Source organism: Hordeum vulgare, chromosome 6H (genome assembly GCF_904849725.1).
Source record: "Hordeum vulgare subsp. vulgare chromosome 6H, MorexV3_pseudomolecules_assembly, whole genome shotgun sequence".
Lineage (NCBI taxonomy): Eukaryota > Viridiplantae > Streptophyta > Magnoliopsida > Poales > Poaceae > Hordeum > Hordeum vulgare.
The window spans coordinates 66,856,006-66,883,693 of record NC_058523.1 but is presented as its reverse complement, the minus strand read 5'-3'; the positions used below and the strand labels follow the sequence as shown (position 1 = coordinate 66,883,693).

Here is a 27,688-nt window from a genome sequence, read left to right as displayed (position 1 = left end):
TTGAAGTGTTATTTATTTAATTTCCTCCTTGTAATCCTACTCTCTTTGTCTTTTCAGATGTGTACGTATCTTCATTTTACTTCGACTTTTGACAAACAACTAGATGCGTACGTATCTGCCTGATCCTTCAACTAGCTCTTCATACTCGTCAAATATATAGCGGTGCTGGACTACTGGTGCTAGCTACTTCTCATAGTATCACACCCGCTTATTATTACCTGCTCATGCACTGTCCATTATGCGCCAGGACGCCCGAACACGCGTGCATCCGGCCCATCCGCGTCGGTCGCCGCCGGCCACGCATCGAGCTGGGCTGCAACCCGCGCCTCTCGCCACCGTGAACAGCGCTTCTCGTGCCCGCGTATATCGAGCGCATCAGCGTCCACCACAACTCTTCCCACGCCACCTTCGTAGATGGGGCCTCCGTCACCGTGGCCAAGCCGGCGGCAGCGCCGTAGAGGAGGGCGCCACAGAATGGCTTCTACTGTGCAATGTCATATGTATTCAACTGTTAGTAGCAATGGGACACTGGTACTTCTTCGACTACAAGTTATACCTGAGATCCACATGCATCGCATGGAATGATCGACTAAGAAACCGGCGATGATGGTAGTCAGTAACTGTTGCTACTTGTGGTCTGACCACCATCGCATGCGGACAGTGCCCACCCACGGGCGCCTCCTGCTCAACTCGGCGCCGCTCCGGTCCTCCTCCTTCCGCCGCCTGTCCGCCCACGTTCCCCAGGCAGACGTCGCGCTGTCTCTGCTGACCGTAGCCGAGACGTTCACCTTTGCCGCGTCACTGTTTTACCATACGTCGGCGTCCGCGGCCTCGACCGCGGTCAAGGCGCTCCTCGGGGACCTCCGTCTGGCTCACGCGGCTCACACGCGGGTGTAGAAGTTAATCATGTTGTTTCTTTAGGGCCTGTTTGTTTGGGCTGTGGCTGTGGCTGTGGCTGTGGCTGTGAAGGAAAAGCTGTTGTGCAGGGAAAGCTGCTTATCTGAATGTCACTGTTTGGCGACTTGGCTGGCTGTCTAGCTGTGGATCGAGGATATGTCTAAAATACCCTTAGAGTTCCGAGTACCATTACACAAATAGAATATCGTACCCTTAGAGTTTCGAGTAATACATAACATTAAAAAAAATATTAGTAGGATATAGATTTGTCCAAAATACATATCGTACCATTACACAAATAGAATATTGTCCATAATTAATATATATTAATTCAAACTACATGTCAATAACGTTACACATAATAACTAGCTAGCATGAGTAGATCATCTTCTTCTCGAATCGAACACTTCGGTAGCAATGCATTCACGCCTTGCTTTCATGTCATCAGTGTTTGTTCCACTCGGGGCAGTATCACCGGCTAGTGTTGTTGACTGCCTTTGAACCTTAGGGACGTAATTCTCATCTTCATCACATCGATCAAACTGTTTATCACGCAACTGTGAGTCCCTAATGAAATTGTGAAGTGCAATGCAAGCCAGGATAATTCTTTTCTGTGTCTCGAGACCATAAGAAGGAATATACTTGAGTATGCGCCATTTGTTTTTCAAGATACCAAAAACACGCTCAATAGCATTCCGAAGCGATGAATGTAGAAAGTTGAAAAGTTCTTCTCTTTTTGTTGGTCGCCCTTCTCGGCGAAAATCTGGGATATGGTACGTGTTGTTCTTAAAAGGAGCTAGGAATCCCTTCCTATTTGGATAACCTGAATCAACAAGGTAGTACATATCTGGGCATAAAAGGAAATGTGACAATCAGAATCAAATAAATAGCAATGCATGTGCAGTAGAGTCATGTGAATAATCATAGAGAATATTACCACCAGGAGGGGTCGGGAATTCGACTGGATACTTTTCGATGCTCCGTTGGAGAATGCGTGTATCATGTACTGAACCAGGCCAACCAGCAACAGCAAATGTGAATCTCAGATCGAAGTCACATATCGCTAGCAGATTCTGTGATGTGTATCCATGCCTTCCAGTGTGGTTAACCTTCTCATCTTCGGGAACTTCAACAGGAATATGTGAGCCATCTATGGCGCCAATGGTATCTTTGAAATGAGGCCAAAAGCGTGGATCTTGAAGCCTTGGATGCACATCCTTGAAATTCCGATCTACTAGTTTTATGTTATCCTTACCCAATTTGTACAAGCAATTCAGAACCATGTGAAACTTCCGAGAAATTGTTTCAGTTGAACGACTAAAAGTAATCTCAACTTGTCTAACTGACTGTGGCCCTCCAACCATCCATAAAAACATAGCTAGGGATTCTAGAGATGACATGAAAACACTTGATTCTAACCCATAGCTAGAAACTAGAAGGTCATGCAATTTATGGAACACATCTGGATACATCCTAAACATCTTGTAGCATCTTTTTCTATTTCCAAGATGTTCATTAACCCATTCAAGCCCAGTTTGTTGTGGAATCCTCTTAGGTGCCTTATTCAAATACTTCTCGCAATAGAGGTTACCATAGTAGCCCAACACAGCCATGTCGCGCGCCAATCCAAGAAGATGACGCGTCTTCTCAATTTCTTCATCACTTTCAGTGCCACCATCATCCATCTACACAAGAAGAAAATAGAACATGTCAAAAACCAGTACTCATGCAACAACCATATAGAACATTGGACAAATAGCATACATGCAACAACCATATTGTACATTGAACAAATAGTAGACATGCAACAAGCAACAAAACATAACAGGTTCAAATAGAATAGGTTCATTATTCGAATACATCAATGTTTCACACAACAATAAGCAAAGGTTCACAGAATAAGGAAATACAATGGTGGTTCATACAGATAGTCTTGAGAAATACAACAATGATACACATAATACATGACTCATCTACTTGTTCATCTCAGCATGTGTACGCTGCAGCCAATCGAGCCTCCCCTCATTTGTTGCAAATGCTGCAAACACCTCTCTTGAATCCCTGTTCATGGCAAGCTTGCTTGCTGTGAACATGATGTCAGTTCCTTCAGTCACTCCACACTCCCGAACCGTCGCTAAAAACTCCTTCATAGTTGGGACCTTGTCAGCCTTGGTGGAAGAACTACCTTCATTCCTTGAAACAAGTGTGTTGAGAGCATTGTTGTAAACCGTGAAAAATGGGCTCTCTTTTTCGTTGCCTTCTCCAGCACCAAACTTGCGCTTTCCTGTTATTTTGGAGGAGGTACCACGATCATCCTCAAGCAATATTGGAGCTTCCTTGCCCCCTCCTGTTTCCTGTCCAGCAATGGCCGCTGATTCTCCGGTGACATGTGCCTTCCTAAACATAACATCTTGCTGCTCCAAATTGGGAGGTGGCCCGTTCCTAAATTTTGCATGATCGGGGCGCATCTGAAAATAATAACAGAATAGATACATGAGTCCAATTATTTTGAGCAAAAACTAGACAGGAAGAAAGATAGTTCAAAACATGATAAATTACCTCTAGGTGAATTTTCCACCAATCATCATCTGCATCCATGGTTTTTGTTTGGGGATCCCAGCCTAGTCCGGTTGCATTTAGCAATTCCATCCACCACGTGTACTCCTTTTTCAACTGATCCCATTTGTTCTTAAATTGTTTCCTCACTAGCTTCTCTCCTACTTTCTCATAAAATTTTCTCTCCAGATTTTCATAGCCTTTTTTACTCAAGCAGCCCCCATCCCTGTTGTTGTTGTTCACTTCTTCCATACAAACGTCGCAAAACACTCTAACACGGCATGCATCCCAAGTGGCAACCATTGTTTCTTCACTAGTTTCTATCAAAATTACAGCAAACAAATAAACATCAGATGGAGGCCAGTACTTGTTGTTCCTATCCCAGTACTTGCTGTTACAAACAAATAAACTAGCTACAAACAAATGGAGGCGGCAAGTACTTGCTGTTCCTATCCCATCTATGGAGGCCAAGCAAGTCCTAGCATCTATGGGAGCCCAAGCAGTACAAGCAGAGAGGAGGGGACGGGAGCTATACCTGAGGCCGACGACGAATCCGGCAGGGAGGTGGACGAATCCGGCAGGGCTGTGGACGAATCCGGCAGGGAGGTGGACGAATCCGGCAGGGCTGTGGACGAATCCGGCAGGGAGGTGGACGAATCCGGCAGGGAGGAGGGAGCAGCGGCGAGCTAGCACGGCGGGGATCCCTCCGCGGCGGACGACGAGGCCGGGAGAAGCAGAGAGGAGGGGACGGGAGGCCGGCGGCGGAGTTCGTGCTGTCGGCGACGGGAGGACTGCGTGCCACTTCGAGGACGGCGGGGATGGGAGGATGGCGACGGAGGGAGAAGGTCTTCGCGGCCAGGAGGTGCGCCGCTCGCCGGCGGGAGGAGTAGACGAGGCGGCGGCGGGAGGAGGAACCCTAGGAGGATGCGTCGGGCGCGTGGTGTTCGTGGAAGGGACTGGTGGGGTGGAGGCAGGGAGCGGTCGAGCGCGTGCGGTCGTGACTCGTAACTGGTGGGGCTGTGGGAAAAATTCGAGTGGCATTCGGTTGTAATTTCCTTAGAACGAAATGTCCCTTATACAAAACGGTTCGGATCACTTTGCGGGAAGCGAAGGAAAGCCACGGAAAGCACGTCTCGGGGTGCTTTCTCTCCTACGTGCAATGGAGAGGCCGGCTTTGTCAAAGCCAATAGCTAAGCTAGGCTGTTTGGTGAGCTTTGTTGGCTTTTTTTCGTGGAAAGCCACCAAAAGCTGAAACAAACACCCCCTTAGGATTAGGAAAGAAAGCAAAACCGAGTCCTAGTAGTATTAGGATTCCTAGTCCTAGTCTATTTTCATAGTCCCTTGTGGACCTGTATAAAAGACACCCTAGTGGTGTTGATTGTAACACCAGAAAAACGAAAAGCAATACAAAGCAAAGGCACGACACGGGCCTTTAGCCATCAAATCCATCGATCAGTTTTATTCGTGTCGCTAGTTACGCAAGTTCCGTCAAGTAGCCGGCCGAAGCAAGAATCGCGTAAGCACGCCTGTACAGCTGCATACGCACGTTCAAAAGCTAACATTTGGTATTCAGAGCCTCGACGATCTACGATCTACGATGACGGACAGCGACGCTGAGTCGGTCAAGTCCGGCAGCGGCGGTGCTAAGGCGAACAAGAACGGCGACAAGGTGAAGAAGGGCGTCAAGTCAGCAACCAGTGGTGGAGGAACGAGCGGCGCCAACGTCCAAGCACACCGCAACATCCCCATCCAGTACCCGATGCTCACCGACGCCAACAATGGCGTGTGGGCGGTGAAGATGAAGATTATTCTCCGAACCCTTCGAGTGTGGCAGGCAATCACGGACGACGACGTCGATGACGAGTCCGACAAAGGTGCCATGGCCGCCATAGCCCAGTCCGTGCCGGATTCCGTGCTAATGACATTGGCGGAGTTCGAGACGGCAAGAGAGGCGTGGAACGCACTCCAGGAGATGAGGATCGGAGAAGATCGTGTCACCAAGGCTCGCGCACAAGTGCTGAAGCGCCAATTTCACAAGTTGCAGATGGAGGAAACTGAATCGGTGAACGACTATGCCATGCGTCTTACTACTTTGGTGGGAGAGATCCGCGCTCTTGGTGCAAAGCTCGATGAGACCAAGATTGTAGAGAAATTTTTCAGTTCGGTGACTGATAAATTCACGTACATCATCGGCACGCTCGAGCAGCTTTACGACATCGACGACATGACCATAACGGAGGCAATCGAACGCTTGCAGACATGGGAAGAGAATGCTCGTGGCTGTCGGAAAGGCAAAGGAGGAGGTAGCGACCAACTCATGTACTCGCGTGCAGATTGGGAGGCCCCAAGTAGCAAAGGAAGCTATAATGGTGGCGAAGGCTCAAGCAACGTGAAGCGCGATGGACAAACCGGAAAAGGCAAAGGAAAAGGCAAGCCACAAGGTCGTGGTAAGGGAGACCAATCTAAAGGGCGGAAGCCACGGAACTTGGATTTATGTGAGGTTAAGTGCTATAACTACAACGAGATGGGTCACTTTGCAAAGGATTGTCCGAAGCCTAACAAGCGGGAGATCAAGGCAAATTTGGCAAATCAGGAAGACGAAGGTCCAGGTCTTCTGATGGCCGAAGTTTGTGATCTTGCTGAAACGGTGGTTGTGAAACCAACCCGGAAGGTGCTACTTCATGAGAAGAATGTGACACCTAAGTTATCCGGGGATCACAATGTGTCGTGGTATCTCGACACGGGTGCCAGTAACCACATGACGGGATGCAAGGAGAAATTTCTCGAGCTGGAATATGATGTTCAAGGCTCGGTCAAGTTCGGTGATGGTTCAGCTGTGGAGATTTGCGGGCAAGGATCTGTCCTCTTCGAGGGTCTCACAGGCGAACATCGCATACTCACCGGAGTGTACTACATCCCGCGGCTTCGCAACAACATCATCTCTATTGGGAAGCTTGATGAGAATGGATGCAAGGTGAATATCGAGAACGGAGTGATGACGATCTTCGACAACCTCCGAAACGTGCTAGCTCGTGTTAATCGCACACGGAATAAGCTATATATCCTCAACCTTGATCAATCTCAACCGGAGTGTTGGCTCGCCAAGAGTGATGATGATTCGTGGTTATGGCATGCTAGATTTGGACACGTTAACTTCTACGCCTTGAAGAAGATGTCAAGATGGAGATGGTATCCGGGATGCCATTTATCGACCATGTTGATCGAGTATGTGACGGGTGCTTGGTTGGAAAACAGCACCGCAGGCCGTTCCCTGCTTAGTCTACCTATCGTGCAAGTGATGCACTCGAGCTGCTCCATGGTGATCTATGTGGCCCTATCACCCCAGTAACTCACGCGGGAAAGAAATATTTCTTCCTTGTGGTAGACGACTACTCGAGATATATGTGGGTCGTTTGTGACATCCTCGACTTTTGCTACAGTAGTGATTGTAATTAAGCTACAGTGATCAACCGCTAATGATGCCACGTCATCGAATTTCCATCTCAGACCCGCGTTGATTCGAGTTTGTCCGGATTTCAAATTTGAAAACAAAAGTAAAGTACTTTATAAGTTTATTACAAATTTTAAAAGATTATGTTTATGAAAGAAAGAATAAAAATTAGGTATAATAAATTGTAAAGGAAAGTATTAAAAAAAATAATTATGATAAAAGATAGAAAAGAAAATTGAAAGAAAGAAATAATAAAAAAGGGAAAAGGTAAAACAAAACAAAACAAATCAAAAAAAAAGAGAGAAAGCAACCCCACCCCTTGGCCCAGCTGGGCCAAAAAGGGCCCAACCGGCCAAACCCTAGCTCCCTGGTGAGGGAGCCGCCACCCCCCCACGCCAGCTCCCTCCCCCCCCTGTGCGCCGCCGCCAGCCACCCCCCTCGTGGGGGGGCCCCACCCCACCCACCGACACTCCCTCCCTCTCGTGACTCCCTGCCCACGAGACCCCCCCACTCACCCCACGCGACCCGCCTCCCTCCCACGCTCTCCTCTCCTCCCGTAACTCCCTCTCTCTCTCGGCCCCCCCACCAACCGAGAGCCCCCCATCCCCACGATCCCTCCCTCCTCCCGTGGCCTCCTCTCCCAGATCCATCCTCCTCCTACCTCGGCCGGCGGCCTTCCTCCCCCCCCCCCCCCCCGCCGGCGAGCAGCCCTCCCTCCGTTGAGCCACCCCGGCGGCCTCTCCTCCTCACGCCGGGCAGCACCACCACCCCACGGCCCCCTCCTCCCGCCGGCAGCCTCTCCCCCCGTCGGCCCCTTTCCCGGCCGGCGAGCCCCTCGGCCTCCACCCCACCGGCAGGGGGGCCCCGGCTGCCTCGGCCCCCACCTCGCCGGCCACCCCCCCCCCCCCCCCCGGCCCACCATTGGCCGGCCCCCCTTCACCAACGCCGGCAACCACCACCACCACGGTCACGGCGTCCCGGCCACCTCGGGCTCCTCCTTGCCGGAACCGCGCCGTCACCGTCACCGTCACCGCCTCGTCCGCCTCCAGCCGTCTCCACTGTCACCTTCGTGCGAACTCCGGCTTCACCGGGCCGTCACGTCACCGTCGGTGAGCCCCTCCTCGGGCTCCTCCCACCTTGTCGTTCTCCTCGACGTCCCGGTTCCGTTCCGGCAAACGGGGCCTTGATCCGTCGACGGTGGACTCCGGTAGGAGGATTTGAAGTTTGTGTTCTTCTAGGTGGAGTTAGAGAGAGTTCTCTGTCTCTGTTAACAGAGAGAGAGATGAGAGTGTTGAAAGAAAAATGAATAAAAACAAATGATGTATTAGATGCTATGTATGTATGTATGTATGAGATGTGATGTATGTATTTGCGTATTTGGATATTTAGAGGAATACGGTATTTGCACGGTTAGGTATCTAATAAAAATAAATGAGAAAATAACCTTAGGCCACTACCCGGTGGGGCCAATACACCCGCTGTCTATGACACGGAGGCCCCACGCGAGAGTTAATATAAATTATAAAAATAATGTTTTTCTTAAATAAATAAATAAATAGATATATTAGTTGAAATAATTAATTAACATAATTAGAGTATGACACGTGGGTCCCTCGTTGAATTAATCTGATTAATAAATATTTAATCTTAAATAAAACTTGTGCCTATGACGTTCGGGACCCGCTGGTCAGTTGACCAGTCAAATGTGATGTTAGCATGACATCGCGATGATGTCATATTGGAATTTTATTAAATCTTTTAAATCTGTTTTTAATTCCTAAATAATTAATAAAACTTTCAAAATTAATATTAAATAATCCGTAAGTCAGATCGAGATTTTTTCAACATGAAAGTTGATCAGCAAAGCGAGACGAACCCGGATTCACAGCCCGTTCGTCTGTCACGCGTCCCTAGCATAGCAAACATGGAACTTTTCCATCGTTTCCAGTATAACCGGTAGTAGCCCGAGACCCGGAAAATATCGTCAAATATTCTTCCGACCCGTCTATGACGGATGTTGCTGCGTTAGCTCATGTCTAGCCTGCATATTTCCATGTCATGTTTTGTGTTGCATCGGTGCTATTATTTATTGTTTCTTCCCCCTCTTCTTACCAATAGACCCCGAGACTGACGCTGCCACCGGCTACATCTACGACCCTGCCGATCAGTCCTTTGCCGCAGAGCAGCAAGGCAAGCAAACCCCCCCTTGATCATTCCTATATCGCCTATGTCTTTCTTCCTACTGCTTGCATTAGTATTTTGCTACTGTTGTAGTTAGCTCCTATATCTGATGCATAGCCTGTTTTTGATGAACTGCTACTTTCAGTCATGTACCTTTAATCTGCTTAGTATAGGTGGAGCAGTCATCCCCTCTGACCCCGTAGATCAGTTGCCCCGCTTGTTTTCAAATCTCGATCTCAGATCGACGAGCCAGACCCGACACAACACATTCACCCCCCCCCCCTTGTTGTACGACGCTACAGAGATACTATCGGGTACCGAGGGTGACACCTCGCTAAGTACTCCTGATGATATCTCTGTAGTATAGCTAGTCGGTCGTGGTTATCGAGGGTGATTCCTCTTTCACCATTCCCGATGACGTCTCTGTCGTGCCACCCCGCGAGTGTGGGACCCCCGAGGGTGATTCCTCTAAGCCCACCTTGACGGGTACATCGTTCGGAATCCAACGAGGGTGATACCTCGGATTCCCCCGATGTTACAACCACACAGTTACTCGACCATGTTACTGGGATCTTCGGTGATTAGTTGTAAGACGGGTGGATTCCCGCGAGACTGTGTTGCTGGCCTAATTAAAATGCTAATGGATTTGGGTATTTGATCTGGGTTGGTCGGAGACCTTTTCGCACTAACCGGCTACGCGGGAAGAATTATGGGTACTCGGCGTCGCGGTATCAGCCGAAGCTTTTCAGATGCCAGCAATGTAGCGGCGCGCGCCCGAGTGGTCCCGAGATGCATCGCGCTTGTGATTAAGGGATGCTAGGACTGACGTCGGCCGCCCACGCCACGTGCAGGAGCGTGAAGGGGAACTGGGCCCATGAACCCTTTGTGCTTAGGATTTAGACCGGCGGGCTGGCCTCTCTGATTAGTCTTAGGTGGGGCTGCGACGTGTCGATATTCCGAGGCCGGGCAGGACCCAGAAAAGTATGTCCGGCCAGAGTGTTATCGAGCGTGACGGGACATGTGGTGCACCCCTGCAGGGATGAAAATTAACTATTCGGATAGCCGTGTCCACGGTTACAGGACGACTTGGAGTTGTGCCCCGATCTTTTACAACTACAATTGTTACTTAACTGGAATTAGTTTGCCTCGGGATTGCTTCCTCGCAGGGAGTCGAGGGAGGATCCTTAGGCGTGACCTCACTTTAATTTTGCTGCAACAATATGACTATTAATGTGTTACCCCTGTTCTACTCTCGTCTATTGCTGCAAGACCCTGAAGATGCTAGTCTTCGATAGGACTAGGCCTTCTCTCTCTATTCTCGCATTGCTGCAGTCAGTCCACATATAACCCCCTTCTTTGATACTGATGCATATTTAGAATAGTTCTGATGTAAGACTTGCGAGTACTTTGGGTGAGTACTCACCGCTGCTTTGCTCCCCCCTTGTTCCCTTGATCCGTTTGCTGCGACCAGATGATGGAGCCCAGGAGATGGAGGTCCCCGCCACCGACGACTACTACCCCGTCGGTGCCTACTACTACGTGGAGGCCGCTGATGATCAGGAGTAGTTAGGAGGTTCCCAGGCAGGAGGCCTCGCCTCGTTCGATCGTTGTATCTTTTGTGCTAGCCTTCTCTAAGGCACCCCATGTTTTATGTCTGTACTCAGATATTTGTTGCTTCCGCTGACTCGTGTGCTTATCGAGCTTTCGTATTCTAGCCCTCGAGGCCCCTGGCTTGTAATATGAAGCTGATGTTATTTTATTTGTGTCTAGAGTTGTGTTGTGATATCTTCCCGTGAGTCCTTGGGTTTGATCGTACGCATTTGCGTGTATGATTAGCGTATGATTAAGCCGAGAGTGTCACAACTTGGTATCAGAGCCAACTGCCTGTAGGTAGCCCCCTTTCCAACTCCTTGGCCGAAGTTGAGTCTAGTGTTTGAAAAACTTTACTAACACTGATGTTGTGGCTTACGGGCCCACATCTCAATTGGGTGGTATTAGTATCTTTTACTCCTTTTCTATACTCTGGGCTCTACTTCCTCTTCTCTTTCGGGTCAAAGATTTTACTAACTCTAACATTAGGTTCTCGAATCACATCAATCCGGAGCGCTGGACTATCTACTCTTTTTCTCTCCTGAATATGTATTACACACACTGTCATTGACATCCGTCAATCTTATTTTCAGATGCGTCCCGCAAGACAGCACGTGCGCCTGACACAGGCCACCGAGACGACTGGGTTCCCGGCCATTTTGGTCGATCTTCTGACCAGGCTGGGATATCGCTGGTACCCCGAGTACACTGTGTTCGAGGATTTCCGCGAGTACAACCAGTGCGAGTACCAGGCTGAGGTTCGCATCTTCGACCAGAGGGGCGGCGAGACCCTCGAGCGCCACGTGTTCTGTGGTATTGGAGTGTCGGTCGAGATGGCCGTCCATGATGCGGCCTACATCGCCATCACCCGTCTCCGTGGAGCGTACCCTCACCTGGAGGAGAGCCCTTTCAGATACATCCCGCATGCTCCTGCTGGGGATGAGACTGGGTCTGATCTCACTGCCTACGCTTGTGACGTTCGGGAGCGCAGCGACCGTTCCTACGTCGCTGTCTGCGCCCCCTACGTGACGCGTCGCTACGACGCGCGGATTCTGGTGCAGTACACTGAGGCAATGGACCGTGCTTTCCGAGCTCTGACTGTGGAGCTATATGCTACGCGCGCTCGTCTTTACGACGCGTTGACAGAGCTGCAGCCATCACACTGTCCGAGGGTTCCACCTATGCGCATCCGCGAGACGAGCAGGACAGAGCTACCATCAGCTCTCGAGTGGACTGATGTTGGGGGTAGAACCCCTGCACTTGGACCTCAGCTGCTCGACTGGATGCGGTACCCTCACGAGAGTCACAACGGGACACAGGGTCCTGTCCCTACCTTCTATCACCGCCAGCTACCAGGATTCGATCGTCCTCTCCGATGTTGATGTAGCCTTATCGCTACATCTCGTTGTGGTACTCTTCCACCGCGTGCCTGCGCGCCGCCTAGTGAGTCCAGGGTATCGTCAAATGCGTCCGGGCTATCGCCAAATTTCGAGTTTTTAATCGTTAGTCTGTAATCGAACTTATGTATGGGTCTGTATGTCGAACTCAACTACTATGGAGTATCTATCGCATTTCCCTTTCATTATGCTTGATTACTTCATGAATGCGTGCGATGCCTTTGCAATTACTTTAAGCTAAACTACCCCTGCTAAATATTTAACAGGATGGTTAGACCAGTTGGCCGCCCGCGTGGCCCTGCCAACGATGCACCACCCCCGCCTTCTGAGTATATGGCGGGGATGATCCAACAGTTTGAGCTGAACCGTCAGTTTATGCAAGGGCTCATGGATCAGTTCCAAAGGCCGAACATGAACCAACCACAAGGCGTGACACTGCAAGACTTCTGCCGTCTCAACCCTGCGATCTACCGCAGCTCAACTCAGCTTCTTGATGCTGATGACTGGCTCCGTGACATTTCTTATGAGCTAGAGTCTGCCAATGTGCCCCTCGCGAGCTATGTCAACTTTGCTGCCTACTTTCTGAAGGGTCCCGCTGCTCAATGGTGGGACAGTCTCAGGCGCTCTCAGCCCGATGGAACTATCATCACTTGGGCAGAGTTCAAGTCTGCTTTCCGTGCTCGATACATTCCCCAGGGAATCATGGACCGGAAGAAGCGTGAGTTCCGCAACTTGGTCCAGGGCAACAAGACTGTGGATGCTTATCAGCGGGAATTTCTGGAATTATCTCGCTATGCTGAAGAAGACATTGCGACTGATGCACGCAGGCAGGAGAAGTTCCGTGAAGGCCTCCACCCTGATATCAAGCTGACACTCCTCGTTCAGGACTATGCTGATTTCGCCACCCTCGTGAACAAGGCTATTCAGGTTGAGACTGGTCTGCAGGAATACAAAGATAGCCGCAAGCGTAACCGTGACATGGGCTCATCTTCGGGCTCATCTGCACAGAAGCGGAAGATCTGGATCCCCAACAACATGTACCATGCACCTGCTCCTACTCCGAGGCCGTCCTATGCTGCACCTCGCCTGCCTCCTCCACCACCTAGGCAGCCGAGGCTTCCAGCTCCACCGCCTCGAGTTCCTCCTTCCCGCCCTGAGGACGGGCTGTGCTTCAAGTGTGGCCGTCCAGGTCACCGTGCTAGAGACTGCAGGCAGAATCAGAATCAGCTGGCACTTCCCGCAACTGGCCGTGGCAACAACCAGAACCGCAACTTCAACACTAAGCCTGCTTATGTTCGTGGTCAGGCCAACAACATTGATATGGGTCAAGCTCAAGACCAGCCTGCTACCGTGATGGGTACACTTCTCGTTAACTCAGTACCTGCTTCTGTATTGTTTGATACAGGAGCATCGCATTCCTTTATGTCGGAATATTTTGCATACATGCATGACATTAGGAGCGAAGAGATGAACATCCCGATAGTGGTAAACACCCCTGGGGGCGAATGCCGAACCTCTGTGGTTTGCCCTCATGTTCCAGTTGAAATTGAAGGATTAGAATTCCTTGCCAACCCCATCCTACTAAAGTCATCCAACATTGATCTCATATTGGGGATGGACTGGTTGAAAGCTCATACGGCATCGATCGTTTGTGCCACCAAAACCGTCCACCTCCTACACCCTTCAGATGAACTAGTAAGCTACCATGCTCATCTCGTCCGTAATGCTGAGGCACGACTGTATGCTTTGAATGCATTAAATGCGTCGCCTCTTGAAGGGATTGAAAACATACCAGTGGTCCGAGAGTTCCAAGATGTCTTTCCAGAAGAACTTCCGGGGATTCCCCCTGCTCAAGATGTCGAGTTTGTCATTGACTTGGTACCCGGTACCACTCCTATTGCCAAGCATCCTTATAAAATGCCACCACATGAACTCCTTGAACTTAAGCAAGAAATTGACAACTCGCTCCGTCTGGGTTTTATCCGTCCGAGTTCCTCTGCTTGGGGAGCACCTTCTCTCTTTGTTAAGAAGAAGGATGGGACAAATCGATTGGTTCAAGACTATCGTCCTATCAACCAGGCCACTATTCAGAACAAATATCCTCTCCCGCGGATAAATGATTTGTATGATCAACTTGCTGGTTCCACCGTTTTCTCTAAGCTCGACTTGAGATTGTGATACCACCAGATCCGTGTTCGCAAGGAGGATATTCCAAAGACCGCCTTTGTTACTCGATATGGATCATAGTACACCGTCATGTCCTTCGGCTTAACCAATGCACCGGCAACTTTCTCTCGATTGATGAATTATATATTCATGGACTACCTCGACAAATTTGTCGTGGTATATCTGGATGATATTCTGGTGTTTTCGAAGAACAAAGAAGAGCATGTTGAACATCTTCGTCTTGTACTGGATAAGCTTCGGGAGCATAAACTCTATGCGAAGTATTCCAAATGTGAGTTCTGGCTAGACGAAGTGACTTACCTTGGTCATGTGATTTCCAAGGATGGTATTGCGGTCAACCCCGAACGAATTCAAGCTATTCTTGACTAGACTCCCCCGAAGAATGTCAAGCAAGTCAGAAGTTTTCTCGGACTCGCCAGCTATTGCCGTCGATTCGTCGAGAACTTCTCCAAGATTGCGAAGCCCTTAACCAACCTGCTTCACAAAGGTGTTAAGTATGAATGGACTGATAAATGTCAGGAAAGTTTCCAGGCGCTCAAGGACAAACTGACGTCCGCTCCAGTACTTGCTCCTCCAGATACGAAAAGGGATTTCGTCATATACTGTGATGCTTCTCGTCAAGGAATAGGTTGTGTCCTAATGCAGGATCGCAAGGTGATCGCTTATGCTTCACGTCAACTGCGTGCTCATGAAGAGAATTACCCAGTTCATGATCTCGAGCTTGCCGCAGTCATTCATGCATTGAAGGAATGGCGACAATACCTTGTCGGTAATCGCTGTGAAATCTACACCGACCATCAAAGTCTGAAGTACTTGTTCACTCAACCGGAGCTGAACCTGCGTCAACAAAGATGGATGGAGCGTATAGCATATTTTGACTGTAGTATATCATATACCCCTGGCAAGGCTAATGTAATGGCTGATGCCTTAAGTCGCAAGTCATACTGCAACCACCTCCAGGTTCATCAGGTTCACGATCGTTTGCAAGAGGAATTCCGTAAGCTGAACCTCCACATTGTTCCTCAGGGTTACCTTGTTCCCCCTCCTGAAGAGTATCAAAAGATGAACCTTCGTGTTGTTAATCAGGGTTCCCTCAGTAACCTAGTGGTTGAACCAGATCTTGTGAGCTCCATAAAGAATGTGCAAGGCTTTGACGATGATGTCGACAGGATTAAGAGCTATATTGCGAAGGGTAAACCCTCCTTTTTCACTGTTGATGAAGGTGGCGCCTTGTATTTCAAGGGTCGCCTATTCGTCCCAAATAAGAAGGAAAATCTCAGGATGACTGGGAAGGTGATGCAAGAAGCTCATGACACACCATTGTCTATTCACCCGGGTAGTACCAAGATGTACCAAGACATCCGGCAAAGATTCTGGTGGCCCAATATGAAACAAGACATTGCACGCTATGTGGCAGAATGTGATATATGCCGGCGTATCAAAGCAGAACACTAAAAGCTTGCTGGAACTCTGCAACCTATCCCTATTCCCGAGTGGAAATGGGACCACGTTGAAATGGACTTTGTCACTGGATTTCCCAGATCTCAGAAAGGTAATGATGCTATTCTTGTCGTCATTGATCGACTGTCTAAAGTTGCACATTTCCTAGCCGTCAAAGAAACGATTAATGCTAGTCAACTGGCAGATCTTTATATGTCAAGAGTTGTTTCACTTCACGGTATTCCGTTGGTAATCAGTTCGGACCGTGGCAGCTTGTTCACTTCAAAATTTTGGGAAAGTTTTCAGAAGGCTATGGGGACTCATCTGTCCTTCAGCACTGCATTTCATCCTCAATCCCAGGGACAAGTTGAACGAGTCAACCAAATTCTCGAGGACATGCTTCGAGCTTGTGTCATTTCCTTCGGTAAGAAATGGGAGGAATCTCTCCCGTATACCGAGTTCTCTTACAACAATAGCTATCAAGCTAGTCTGAAGATGGCCCCTTTCGAAGTATTGTATGGGCGAAGGTGTCGAACTCCTCTGAATTGGTCAGAAACTGGGGAACGATCACTCTTCGGTCCGGATATTATTCAACATGCCGAAGATCAAGTCCGCATTATTCATGAGAATCTGAAGGCTGCTCAGTCTCGTCAGAAGAGTCAGTATGACCGTCATCATCAAGATATGGTCTATCAACCTGGCGAAAAGGCTTATCTTCGAGTCACACCAATGAGAGGTGCACACCGTTTCGGAATCAAGGGCAAGTTAGCTCCTCGTTATATTGGTCCTTTCACTGTTCTCGAAAGGCGTGGAAGAGTGGCTTATCAATTGGAACTGTCGGCGAACCTTTCTCAGGTTCACGATGTCTTCCATGAGTCTCAGCTCCGTCGCTGCTTCAAGGACCCTATTCGAGCAGTGGATCACGATATGCTTGAGCTACAACAAGACCTCTCTTATAAAGAGCATCCGGTCCGCATTCTCGACCAAGCTGAACGTAAGACTCGTCGCAAGGTCACCAAGTTCCTTAAGGTGCAGTGGTCAAATCACTCTGACGATGAAGCCACTTGGGAACGCGAGGATCATCTTCGTGATGAATACCCCGGGCTCTTTCCCTCTACCTCTTAATTCTTGGGACGAGAATTCTTGTTAGTAGGGGAGAATTGTGACATCCTCGACTTTTGCTACAGTAGTGATTGTAATTAAGCTACAGTGATCAACCGCTAATGATGCCACGTCATCGAATTTCCATCTCAGACCCGCGTTGATTCGAGTTTGTCCGGATTTCAAATTTGAAAACAAAAGTAAAGTACTTTATAAGTTCATTACAAATTTTAAAAGATTATGTTTATGAAAGAAAGAATAAAAATTAGGTATAATAAATTGTAAAGGAAAGTATTAAAAAAAATTATGATAAAAGATAGAAAAGAAAATTGAAAGAAAGAAATAATAAAAAAGGGAAAAGGTAAAACAAAACAAAACAAATCAAAAAAAAAGAGAAAGCAACCCCACCCCTTGGCCCAGCTGGGCCAAAAAGGGCCCAACCGGCCAAACCCTAGCTCCCTAGCGAGGGAGCCGCCACCCCCCCCCCCACGCCAGCTCCCTCCCCCCCCCCCCTGTGCGCCGCCGCCAGCCACCCCCCTCGTGGGGGGCCCCACCCCACCCACCGACACTCCCTCCCTCTCGTGACTCCCTGCCCACGAGACCCCCCCCCCACTCACCCCACGCGACCCGCCTCCCTCCCACGCTCTCCTCTCATCCCGTAACTCCCTCTCTCTCTCGGCCCCCCCACCAACCGAGAGCCCCCCATCCCCACGATCCCTCCCTCCTCCCGTGGCCTCCTCTCCCAGATCCATCCTCCTCCTACCTTGGCCGATGGCCTTCCTCCCCCCCCCCCCCCGCCGGCGAGCAGCCCTCCCTCCGTTGAGCCACCCCGGCGGCCTCTCCTCCTCACGCCGGGCAGCACCACCACCCCACGGCCCCCTCCTCCCGCCGGCGGCCTCTCCCCCCGTCGGCCCCTTTCCCGGCCGGCGAGCCCCTCGGCCTCCACCCCACCGGCAGGGGGGCCCCGGCTGCCTCGGCCCCCACCTCGCCAGCCACCCCCCCGGCCCACCATCGGCCGGCCCCCCTTCACCAACGCCGGCAACCACCACCACCACGGTCACGGCGTCACGGCCACCTCGGGCTCCTCCTTGCTGGAACCGCGCCGTCACCGTCACCGTCACCCGCCTCGTCCGCCTCCACGCCGTCTCCACCGTCACCTTCGTGCGAACTCCGGCTTCACCGGGCCGTCACGTCACCGTCGGTGAGCCCCTCCTCGGGCTCCTCCCACCTTATCGTTCTCCTCGACGTCCCGGTTCCGTTCCGGCAAACGGGGCCTCGATCCGTCGACGGTGGACTCTGGTAGGAGGATTTGAAGTTTGTGTTCTTCTAGGTGGAGTTAGAGAGAGTTCTCTGTCTCTGTTAACAGAGAGAGAGATGAGAGTGTTGAAAGAAAAATGAATAAAAACAAATGATGTATTAGATGCTATGTATGTATGTATGTATGAGATGTGATGTATGTATTTGCGTATTTGGATATTTAGAGGAATACGGTATTTGCACGGTTAGGTATCTAATAAAAATAAATGAGAAAATAACCTTAGGCCACTTACCGGTGGGGCCAATACACCCGCTGTCTATGACAGGGAGGCCCCACGCGAGAGTTAATATAAATTATAAAAATAATGTTTTTCTTAAATAAATAAATAAATAGATATATTAGTTGAAATAATTAATTAACATAATTAGAGTATGACACGTGGGTCCCTCGTTGAATTAATCTGATTAATAAATATTTAATCTTAAATAAAACTTGTGCCTATGACGTTCGGGACCCGCTGGTCAGTTGACCAGTCAAATGTGATGTCAGCATGACATCGCGATGATGTCATATTGGAATTTTATTAAATCTTCTAAATCTGTTTTTAATTCCTAAATAATTAATAAAACTTTGAAAATTAATATTAAATAATCCGTAAGTCAGATCGAGATTTTTTCAACATGAAAGTTGATCAGCAAAGCGAGACGAACCCGGATTCACGGCCCGTTCGTCTGTCACGCGTCCCTAGCATAGCAAACATGGAACTTTTCCATCGTTTCCAGTATAAGCGGTAGTAGCCCGAGACCCAGAAAATATCGTCAGATATTCTTCCGACCCGTCTATGACGGATGTTGCTGCGTTAGCTCATGTCTAGCCTGCATATATTCCATGTCATGTTTTGTGTTGCATCGGTGCTATTATTTATTGTTTCTTCCCCCTCTTCTTACCGGTAGACCCCGAGACTGACGCTGCTGCCAGGTAAATCTACGACCCTGCCGATCAGTCCTTTGCCGCAGAGCAGTAAGGCAAGCAAACCCCCCCTTGATCATTCCTATATCGCCTATGTCTTTCTTCCTACTGCTTGCATTAGTATTTTGCTACTGTTGTAGTTAGCTCCTATATCTGATGCATAGCCTGTTTTTGATGAACTGCTACTTTCAGTCCTGTACCTTTAATCTGCTTAGTATAGGTGGAGCAGTCATCCCCTCTGACCCCGTAGATCAGTTGCCCCGCTTGTTTTCAAATCTCGATCTCAGATCGACGAGCCAGACCCGACACAGCACATTCACCCCCCCCCCCTTGTTGTACGACGCTACAGAGATACTATCGGGTACCGAGGGTGACACCTCGCTAAGTACTCCTGATGATATCTCTGTAGTATAGCTAGTCGGTCGTGGTTATCGAGGGTGATTCCTCTTTCACCATTCCCGATGACGTCTCTGTCGTGCCACCCCGCGAGTGTGGGACCCCCGAGGGTGATTCCTCTAAGCCCACCTTGACGGGTACATCGTTCGGAATCCAACGAGGGTGATACCTCGGATTCCCCCGATGTTACAACCACACAGTTACTCGACCATGTTACTGGGATCTTCGGTGATTAGTTGTAAGACGGGTGGATTCCCGCGAGACTGTGTTGCTGGCCTAATTAAAATGCTAATGGATTTGGGTATTTGATCTGGGTTGGTCGGAGACCTTTTCGCACTAACCGGCTACGCGGGAAGAATTATGGGTACTCGGCGTCGCGGTATCAGCCGAAGCTTTTCAGATGCCAGCAATGTAGCGGCGCGCGCCCGAGTGGTCCCGAGATGCATCGCGCTTGTGATTAAGGGATGCTAGGACTGACGTCGGCCGCCCACGCCACGTGCAGGAGCGTGAAGGGGAACTGGGCCCATGAACCCTTTGTGCTTAGGATTTAGACCGGCGGGCTGGCCTCTCTGATTAGTCTTAGGTGGGGCTGCGACGTGTCGATATTCCGAGGCCGGGCAGGACCCAGAAAAGTATGTCCGGCCAGAGTGTTATCGAGCGTGACGGGACATGTGGTGCACCCGTGCAGGGATGAAAATTAACTATTCGGATAGCCGTGTCCACGGTTACAGGACGACTTGGAGTTGTGCCCCGATCTTTTACAACTACAATTGTTACTTAACTGGAATTAGTTTGCCTCGGGATTGCTTCCTCGCAGGGAGTCGAGGGAGGATCCTTAGGCGTGACCTCACTTTAATTTTGCTGCAACAATATGACTATTAATGTGTTACCCCTGTTCTACTCTCGTCTATTGCTGCAAGACCCTGAAGATGCTAGTCTTCGATAGGACTAGGCCTTCTCTCTCTATTCTCGCATTGCTGCAGTAAGTCCACATATAACCCCCTTCTTTGATACTGATGCATATTTAGAATAGTTCTGATGTAAGACTTGCGAGTACTTTGGATGAGTACTCACCGCTGCTTTGCTCCCCACTTGTTCCCTTGATCCGTTTGCTGCGACCAGATGATGGAGCCCAGGAGATGGAGGTCCCCGCCACCGACGACTGCTACCCCGTCGGTGCCTACTACTACGTGGAGGCCGTTGATGATCAGGAGTAGTTAGGAGGTTCCCAGGCAGGAGGCCTCGCCTCGTTCGATCGTTGTATCTTTTGTGCTAGCCTTCTCTAAGGCACCCCATGTTTTATGTCTGTACTCAGATATTTGTTGCTTCCGCTGACTCGTGTGCTTATCGAGCTTTCGTATTCTAGCCCTCGAGGCCCCTGGCTTGTAATATGAAGCTGATGTTATTTTATTTGTGTCTAGAGTTGTGTTGTGATATCTTCCCGTGAGTCCTTGGGTTTGATCGTACGCATTTGCGTGTATGATTAGCGTACGATTAAGCCGAGGGCGTCACATCGTTCTCCTACGATCTAAAGATGAGGCGTTTGAAGCGTTCAAGAAACTGAAGGCTGCAACGGAGATGGAACACAAGTTGAAGGTTCGTGCTCTACGGACAGATCGCGGCGGAGAATTTACATCGAACGAATTCAACGATTACTGCGAGAAGATTGGCATAAAAAGGTTCCTCACGGCACCTTACACGCCGCAGCAGAACGGGCCGGTCGTTGAAAGGCGCAATCGAACCGTCGTTGACATGGAAGGAGTTTACTCAAGAGCAAGAACCTGCCGGGGACTTTTTGGGGAGAAGCTGTCTCGACGGCGGTCTATCTTCTCAACCGGGCTCCAACGCAGGCGGTGATCGGCAAGACTCCGTATGAAGCAATTTACGGACGTAAGCCGAATGTGTCTCATCTACGGACATTCGGATGCGTGGCACATGTGAAGACGGCGGAGCCGCACCTCTCAAAGCTTGTCGATCGTAGCACCAAGATGGTGTTCATCGGATACGAGAGGAGTTCCGACACCAAGGCATACCGCTTCTATGATCCACAAACCAAGCGTCTACGTATTTCACGCGACGTCGTGTTTGAAGAAAACAAAGCGTGGAATTGGAGTGCAGCAGCCGACGGTGCTCCAAACAGTAACATATTCACGGTTGAATTTCCAACTGATGATGATGCAGGGGAGGATGTCCAAGTGGTTGATAAGACGCCCAACCAAGGTGACCACAATGGTAGTGATCATCATGGTGCCAACACCGAGGACGACGCGCATAGGTCGCAAGGATATAGCGACAACGCCGTGCACGACACAGGCGGAGATCTCGACGACAACATCGACAACGAGGCGCATAGTGACGACGACAATCAAGATGATGGTCACGGTCACGACGACTACGTCGACGACGCAGATGTCGATGACACACCAGGGTCTCAGCCGTCTTCCTCAAGTGCATCAACACCGACACAATTTGTGTCGCCTCCTTCGCAAGCCACAACGGACTCCTCAGGGCCTCGTCGCTACAAGACCCTCAAGAAAGTCTACAAGTACACAAAGCCAGTTATGCTCGAGTACTCCGGACTATGTCTGTTCGGAGTTGAGGAGCCGGCGAACTTCGTAGAGGCGAGAAAAAGTCCTAGCTGGACGCACGCCATGGATGAGGAGATGAAGGCAATTGAGAGCAATGGCACGTGGACCTTGGTAACCCGTCCTCCAAACCAAAAGGCGATAGGTTTGAAGTGGGTTTACAAGTTAAAGAAGGACACACAAGGTGACATTGTGAAGTACAAGGCAAGACTCGTTGCAAAGGGCTACGTACAACATCAAGGAGTTGACTATGATGAGGTGTTTGCACCGGTTGCTTGAATCGAGACGGTGAAAGTGCTCCTAGCTTTGGCAGCACAAGAGGATTGGAAGGTTCATCATATGGATGTTAAATCCGCTTTCCTCAACGGCGATCTCACAGAAGAAGTGTACGTGGAACAACCCCTCGGCTACGAGAAGAAAGGCGAAGAAGGGAAAGTTTACAAGCTCAAGAAGGCACTTTACGGGTTGAAGCAAGCGCCAAGAGCTTGGAACTCAAAGTTAGACCGAAGTCTGGTCTCGCTCGGGTTCAAGAGATGTCCCCTCGAGCACGCAGTCTATACAAAGAGCTCCAAAGGCTCAAACCTGCTAGTTGGAGTTTATGTCGACGATCTGATTATCACCGGAGATAGCGTACAAGAAATTGAACGTTTCAAGGCGCAAATGAAGAACAAGTTTAGCATGAGTGATCCGAGATTACTCAGCTATTACTTGGGCATCGAAGTGAAGCAAAGCTCCGGGAAGATTTCCCTATGTCAATCGGCTTATGCGGTCAAGTTATTGGAAAGGTGTGGCATGTTAGATTGCTACGAGACACAAGTTCCAATGGACCAACGTCACAAGTTGAGCAAGCGTAGCTCAAATCCGCCGGTGGACACCACAATGTATCGAAGCGTTGTGGGCAGCCTAAGATATTTGGTGCATACCCGACCTGATTTGGCTTATTCACTCGGGATCGTGAGTCGTTTCATGGAGAATCCGACAACCGAGCACATGAGCGCGGTTAATCAAATCTTGCGCTATGTGAAAGGCACCATTAATATTGGTTGCACGTACAGAAAGGGAAAGGAAGGATTGATCCTTCGTGGATATTCAGATAGTGACATGGCAGGTGATGTTGATAACCGAAAGAGCACAACGGGCATGGTTTTCTACCTTGGCCCGAATCCGATTAGCTGGAATTCTCAGAAGCAAAAGGTGGTGGCACTGTCTTCATGTGATGCAGAATACATAGCGGCAATCACGGCGGCTTGTCAAGCAGTGTGGCTGAGAAGATTCCTAGCTATTCTTGCAAAGCGGGAGGTGTAGAAGGTGTCACTGAAGATCGATAACCAAGCTGCAATCTCGTTGTGCAAAAATCCGGTTCATCACGAAAGGAGCAAGCACATAGATACCCGATTCCACCATATCCGGGAGTGCATTGAAGAAGGGTTGATCGAGGTTCAACATGTGAACACGAAAGACCAACTTGCCGATATTTTCACCAAGTGCCTCGGTCGACAGAAGTTCATCGAGATGAGGAGGAAAGTCGGAGTCCAAGAAGTGGAGTCAAGCAACAAGATTAAGGAGGTGAATGTAGAAGTTAATCATGTTGTTTCTTTAGGATTATGAAAGAAAGCAAAACCGAGTCCTAGTAGTATTAGGATTCCTAGTCCTAGTCTATTTCCATAGTCCCTTGTGGACGTGTATAAAAGACACCCTAGTGGTGTTGATTGTAACACCAGAAAAATGAAAAGCAATACAAAGCAAAGGCACGACACGGGCCTTTAGCCATCAAATCCATCAATCAGTTTTATTCGTGTCGCTAGTTACGCAAGTTCCGTCAAGTAGCCGGCCGAAGCAAGAATCGCATAGGCATGCCTGTACAGCTGCATACGCACGTTCAAAAGCTAACAGCGGGTCTGCCCGTCACGATCGGGAGGCGAGCGCCGGCAGGTGTCCATTGGCCTCGCCCTGCTCCGTGACCCCGGCGTGCTCCTCCTCGATGAGCCGACCTCCGGCCTCGACTCCTCCTCGACGTTCGTGGTCGTTTGCTGCCTCCGCGCCGTGGCGGCCGCCAGAGGCACGACGGTGGTGCTGTCCATCCACCAGCCCAGCGCGCGCCTGCCCTTCGCCGCGGATTCGCTCCTCCTCCTTCAACGCCGCCCTCCTCTCACACGGCTTCGCCGTCCCCGCGCAGCTCAACCCGCTAGAGTACGCCATCGAGGTCATCGACCAGATACCCCATCCCTCGCCCTTCTCCCCTGAACCCAAGTCGGCGCAAGATCACACAACCAAGACATCGGACCACCACAGGCTGGCTATGGCGACGCCGCCGTCGTTGTCGTGTACTTCGCTGTGCTCGCAGATCATGAGTTCGTGGTTCTGTACAAGAGAGCGTGGAAGGTGATGTATCAGAGCAAGCAGCTGCTGTTGACCAACTTCCTCGAGGCTGTGATCGTCACGACGCTGCTGGGCACCATCTACATCAATGCCGGCTACGGTGAGGCCGGCGCGCAGAAGCGACTGGGGCTCTTTGCCTTCACGCTAACGTTCGTCACGGAGCGGCCGATCGTGCTCGCTGAGACGGCGGCGGGTCTGTACCTCCTGGCGGTGGCGCTCCTCCTCCCACGCCACCGCCGCCACGATGGTGTTCATCCCGTACCTCCTGGCGGTGGCGCTCCTCTACTCCTCGTGCGTCTACTTCCTCGTCGGTCCCTGCGCGTCGCCGGCGGCATTCGCAGTGTATACGAGTGCGCGTATACGAGTGTGTGTGAACGCATGCATGGAGGAAGGACCTTCATGCATGCATGCATGTGACAGTTAAGGTATGCCAATGTCAAAGTTCATCGACAGGGTGGTTAACCGGTAATTAAACTGCTATACTGTAACTAGTAGAACACCCGTGCGTTGCCACGAACCAACAAATGGACCTATCACGAGTCCCTAGACTCCCGCTCTTCGATTATTATGTTATTGTTTCGGCATGTTCTCACTCCACTCCAAATTCGTTCGATGTACCCGAATCTATCAAATTGTTGAGTCCCATCATCTCTAACACATGGAGTAACATATGTATACGAGTCAGCTCTACATTGCCACCCAACTCAAATTCACATGTGTTTTCTCTAAATTTGTCAAATTGTCATAGGCATTCCCATCTAAAAGTTCTGACAAGTTAAACAAGGTCCCATACTGTTTTGCAATGTTATACATCAAAAATCTCAAATTGATCTCATTTTTCTTTTATAAGTATTGCATGAGAGCTGATAGGTCCGCTCGTACGAACCCTCCTACCTCAGGATTAAAATCACCCATACAAAGGAAAATAGCTAGAATCATACCATATGCACATAATGATCAAGGCGTAGCACATGTGTTGTTGAATTAGCTGTTATACGAACAATTTGTTTCTATTTATGTTCACTACAAATCACATGAAACATGCTCTTCTCATTTGAATTGTTGACCCATGCAGCATTTTTATTCTGTTAAGCAAATGATTGCATGCATCGTCGTCCCTAGCTGGCTACTATGACACAACTTCATGACTGGGCATCTTGTCCTTGCTCTCTGCAATCCACTATTTCTCTCACATGCTCGTGCTCCTTGCCCCTCCCTGTTGACACCACAAATTTCACATAGTAAGGGTTCCCTACCATGCAAAATTCTTTCAAGAAAACCGAATCAATACCGGATCTCCATATTTTGCTATCTCAACTATTTACAACTCCTCAAATGATTCTCTCTGTTTTTACAACCCTTCACATGATTCTCATGGGAGTGTCAGCTGTTTTTGATTTCACAAAAGGGGAAATCATTTCTCCTGTAACACAAACAATATAATGAAGGATTAGTAACTGTAACATTGTACTTCTTTGAAAAGAAATGAAAAAGCGACATTTTATCCAAGAGTGGCAGCATGCAAAGTAGATAGGCAGTCAGGTCAGTGAGATGCCGGTATGTTAGTTATGTACTGTAATCTGTAAGTAATTAATAGTTCTGCAGGCTAGAGCCAGAACTACCCCTTGAACTAAGCATCAGTTTCTATGAAAATTTTCTGTTACACGAGCCATGCTATTTCGTTCTGGCTAGACGTATCACTTGAATCCAAAGCTCTTAAAAATTATATGCAGCGTTGGCTGGTTGACATATCTAATATCATTGTTTGTAACAATTTATTTGGCAAATGAATTGATTTTCAAGCATTATTGACGTGAATGAGTAATCTAGTATCTAGAGCTGCAACGCATCATTATCGAAAAGAGATGATATACTATCATGGATGGTTATTCATATTGCTAGAAAGGTTCAAATTTATAATTAGGACTTATCTCAGGGAGATATTCAGTATAAAAAATTATTGAGTGCATAAACTGATACATTTTAATAAGTATATACAGAACTTAAAGAACTGTTTTGTGCAGCATTACCATTGCTTTGTTGGGTAAAATCAGAGGTGTTGCAGAGACACACATGTTCAAATGTGCCTTATGAACTGAATGGTCATTCAACGACCCATGAAAAATGTTAAATCATGTTAGACCAAGGGATTGTTTTATTCCATGAAATTACTACTTGTTGGTCGTATTATATTACAAGAAACAAATTATGATGCCTTAAAACTTTCTAGTTCATACCCCATGTATATCGATTTTACTATAGCTCATAAATAGTATATCCAATCACTATTTGGAGGAGTCATAGAATACCAAAAAATTAGCACAACCTGCCTTTTAGTATTTTACATTTTAAGAAAAGCTTATTTGAAAATAAGGTACATATGGTACTTCGTATGGCGCTACTTCACTACAAGTCAGCAATATGCTACAAATAGGCATACCGAACAATCGGTATTCAATTTTTAATATGCACAAAATAGAAAAATATTTGAAATGCTATGTACACTTACTGATTATGATCAACATCAACTATAAAACTCATTGTAAAATGTACTCTCGTTAAATCTGGAACTAAGTTCTGCCTTTTTTCAATTGAGTAAGCAGCCCACTTGAGAAAATAAGCTGGCATTACAAGCATGGTCATGCTAAAACCACCTTTTTTTGCAAATATGGTAAAACCGCCTTGAAGCATTTGAACAAAAGATTTAATTGCTTGAGAATAAAATGTGTTTGGCCTAACATGAGAGCACCTCTCAGCCAAAATTCAGCTGAGTTAGCTATACCCAGACCTATAGCATCCAATGGTTGATGAGGAATTAATTCTCAAATCAACTGTATGTCTGCATGAAACAAGTTCAGAGCTGTAAGAACATCCCATTGTGCACACAATTTGGTATCACTGAATTGCAGAACATGAAAACAGCTACATCACATAATTGAGCATTATGCGCTTACCAGACGTTAGTGGCCTATACAGAGTCAAAGTTGGTTACTGAACAAAGCAGGCCTTCTAGGGGTGGGGGAGGAGCCGCGTAAGGTGCCCATGACACAAGCAGCAAGAGTGGACCCGTGCAACCATCCACCCTACAAACTAAGATCCTTGACTATGCCGCGGCCTGGACAAGCGTGATGGGCCAGTGCTGCAATAGCCGCCGGCACGACAAGCTTCTTGGTTCCGTTCTCAATGGTTTAGTCTGTCGGTGGCGTGAAATAGCTAGGTCACCCACATCGGTGACTGAATTGCCACCATTGAGCTGCATGTTCATCCACCTGTCATTGTTTGCATGGCACACAAGCAAGTT

At 48.8% G+C, this 27,688-nt stretch overlaps 1 protein-coding gene and 1 pseudogene across 1 annotated transcript; both read left to right on the top strand.

Annotated features, from left to right (window-relative positions):
• Positions 1 to 603: 603 nt before the first annotated feature.
• LOC123405106 lies at positions 604 to 25,997 on the top strand (annotated as a pseudogene).
• Positions 3,835 to 4,711, top strand: LOC123406051. Its single transcript, XM_045099549.1, has 2 exons — positions 3,835 to 4,433; positions 4,473 to 4,711. Exons 1-2 carry the CDS (start codon positions 3,914 to 3,916, stop codon positions 4,502 to 4,504), a joined length of 552 nt encoding a protein of 183 aa, XP_044955484.1. The 5' UTR covers positions 3,835 to 3,913; the 3' UTR covers positions 4,505 to 4,711.
• Positions 25,998 to 27,688: the final 1,691 nt, after the last annotated feature.

Excerpts from the sequence above, each read along its gene's own strand:
- LOC123406051 (XM_045099549.1), top strand. The coding sequence starts at position 3,914 with ATGGAGGCCAAGCAAGTCCTAGCATCTATGGGAGCCCAAGCAGTACAA. Across the intron at positions 4,434-4,472 it reads TGGGGTGGAGGCAGGGAGCG|GTGGGAAAAATTCGAGTGGC; the intron begins GTCGAGCGCGTG and ends ACTGGTGGGGCT.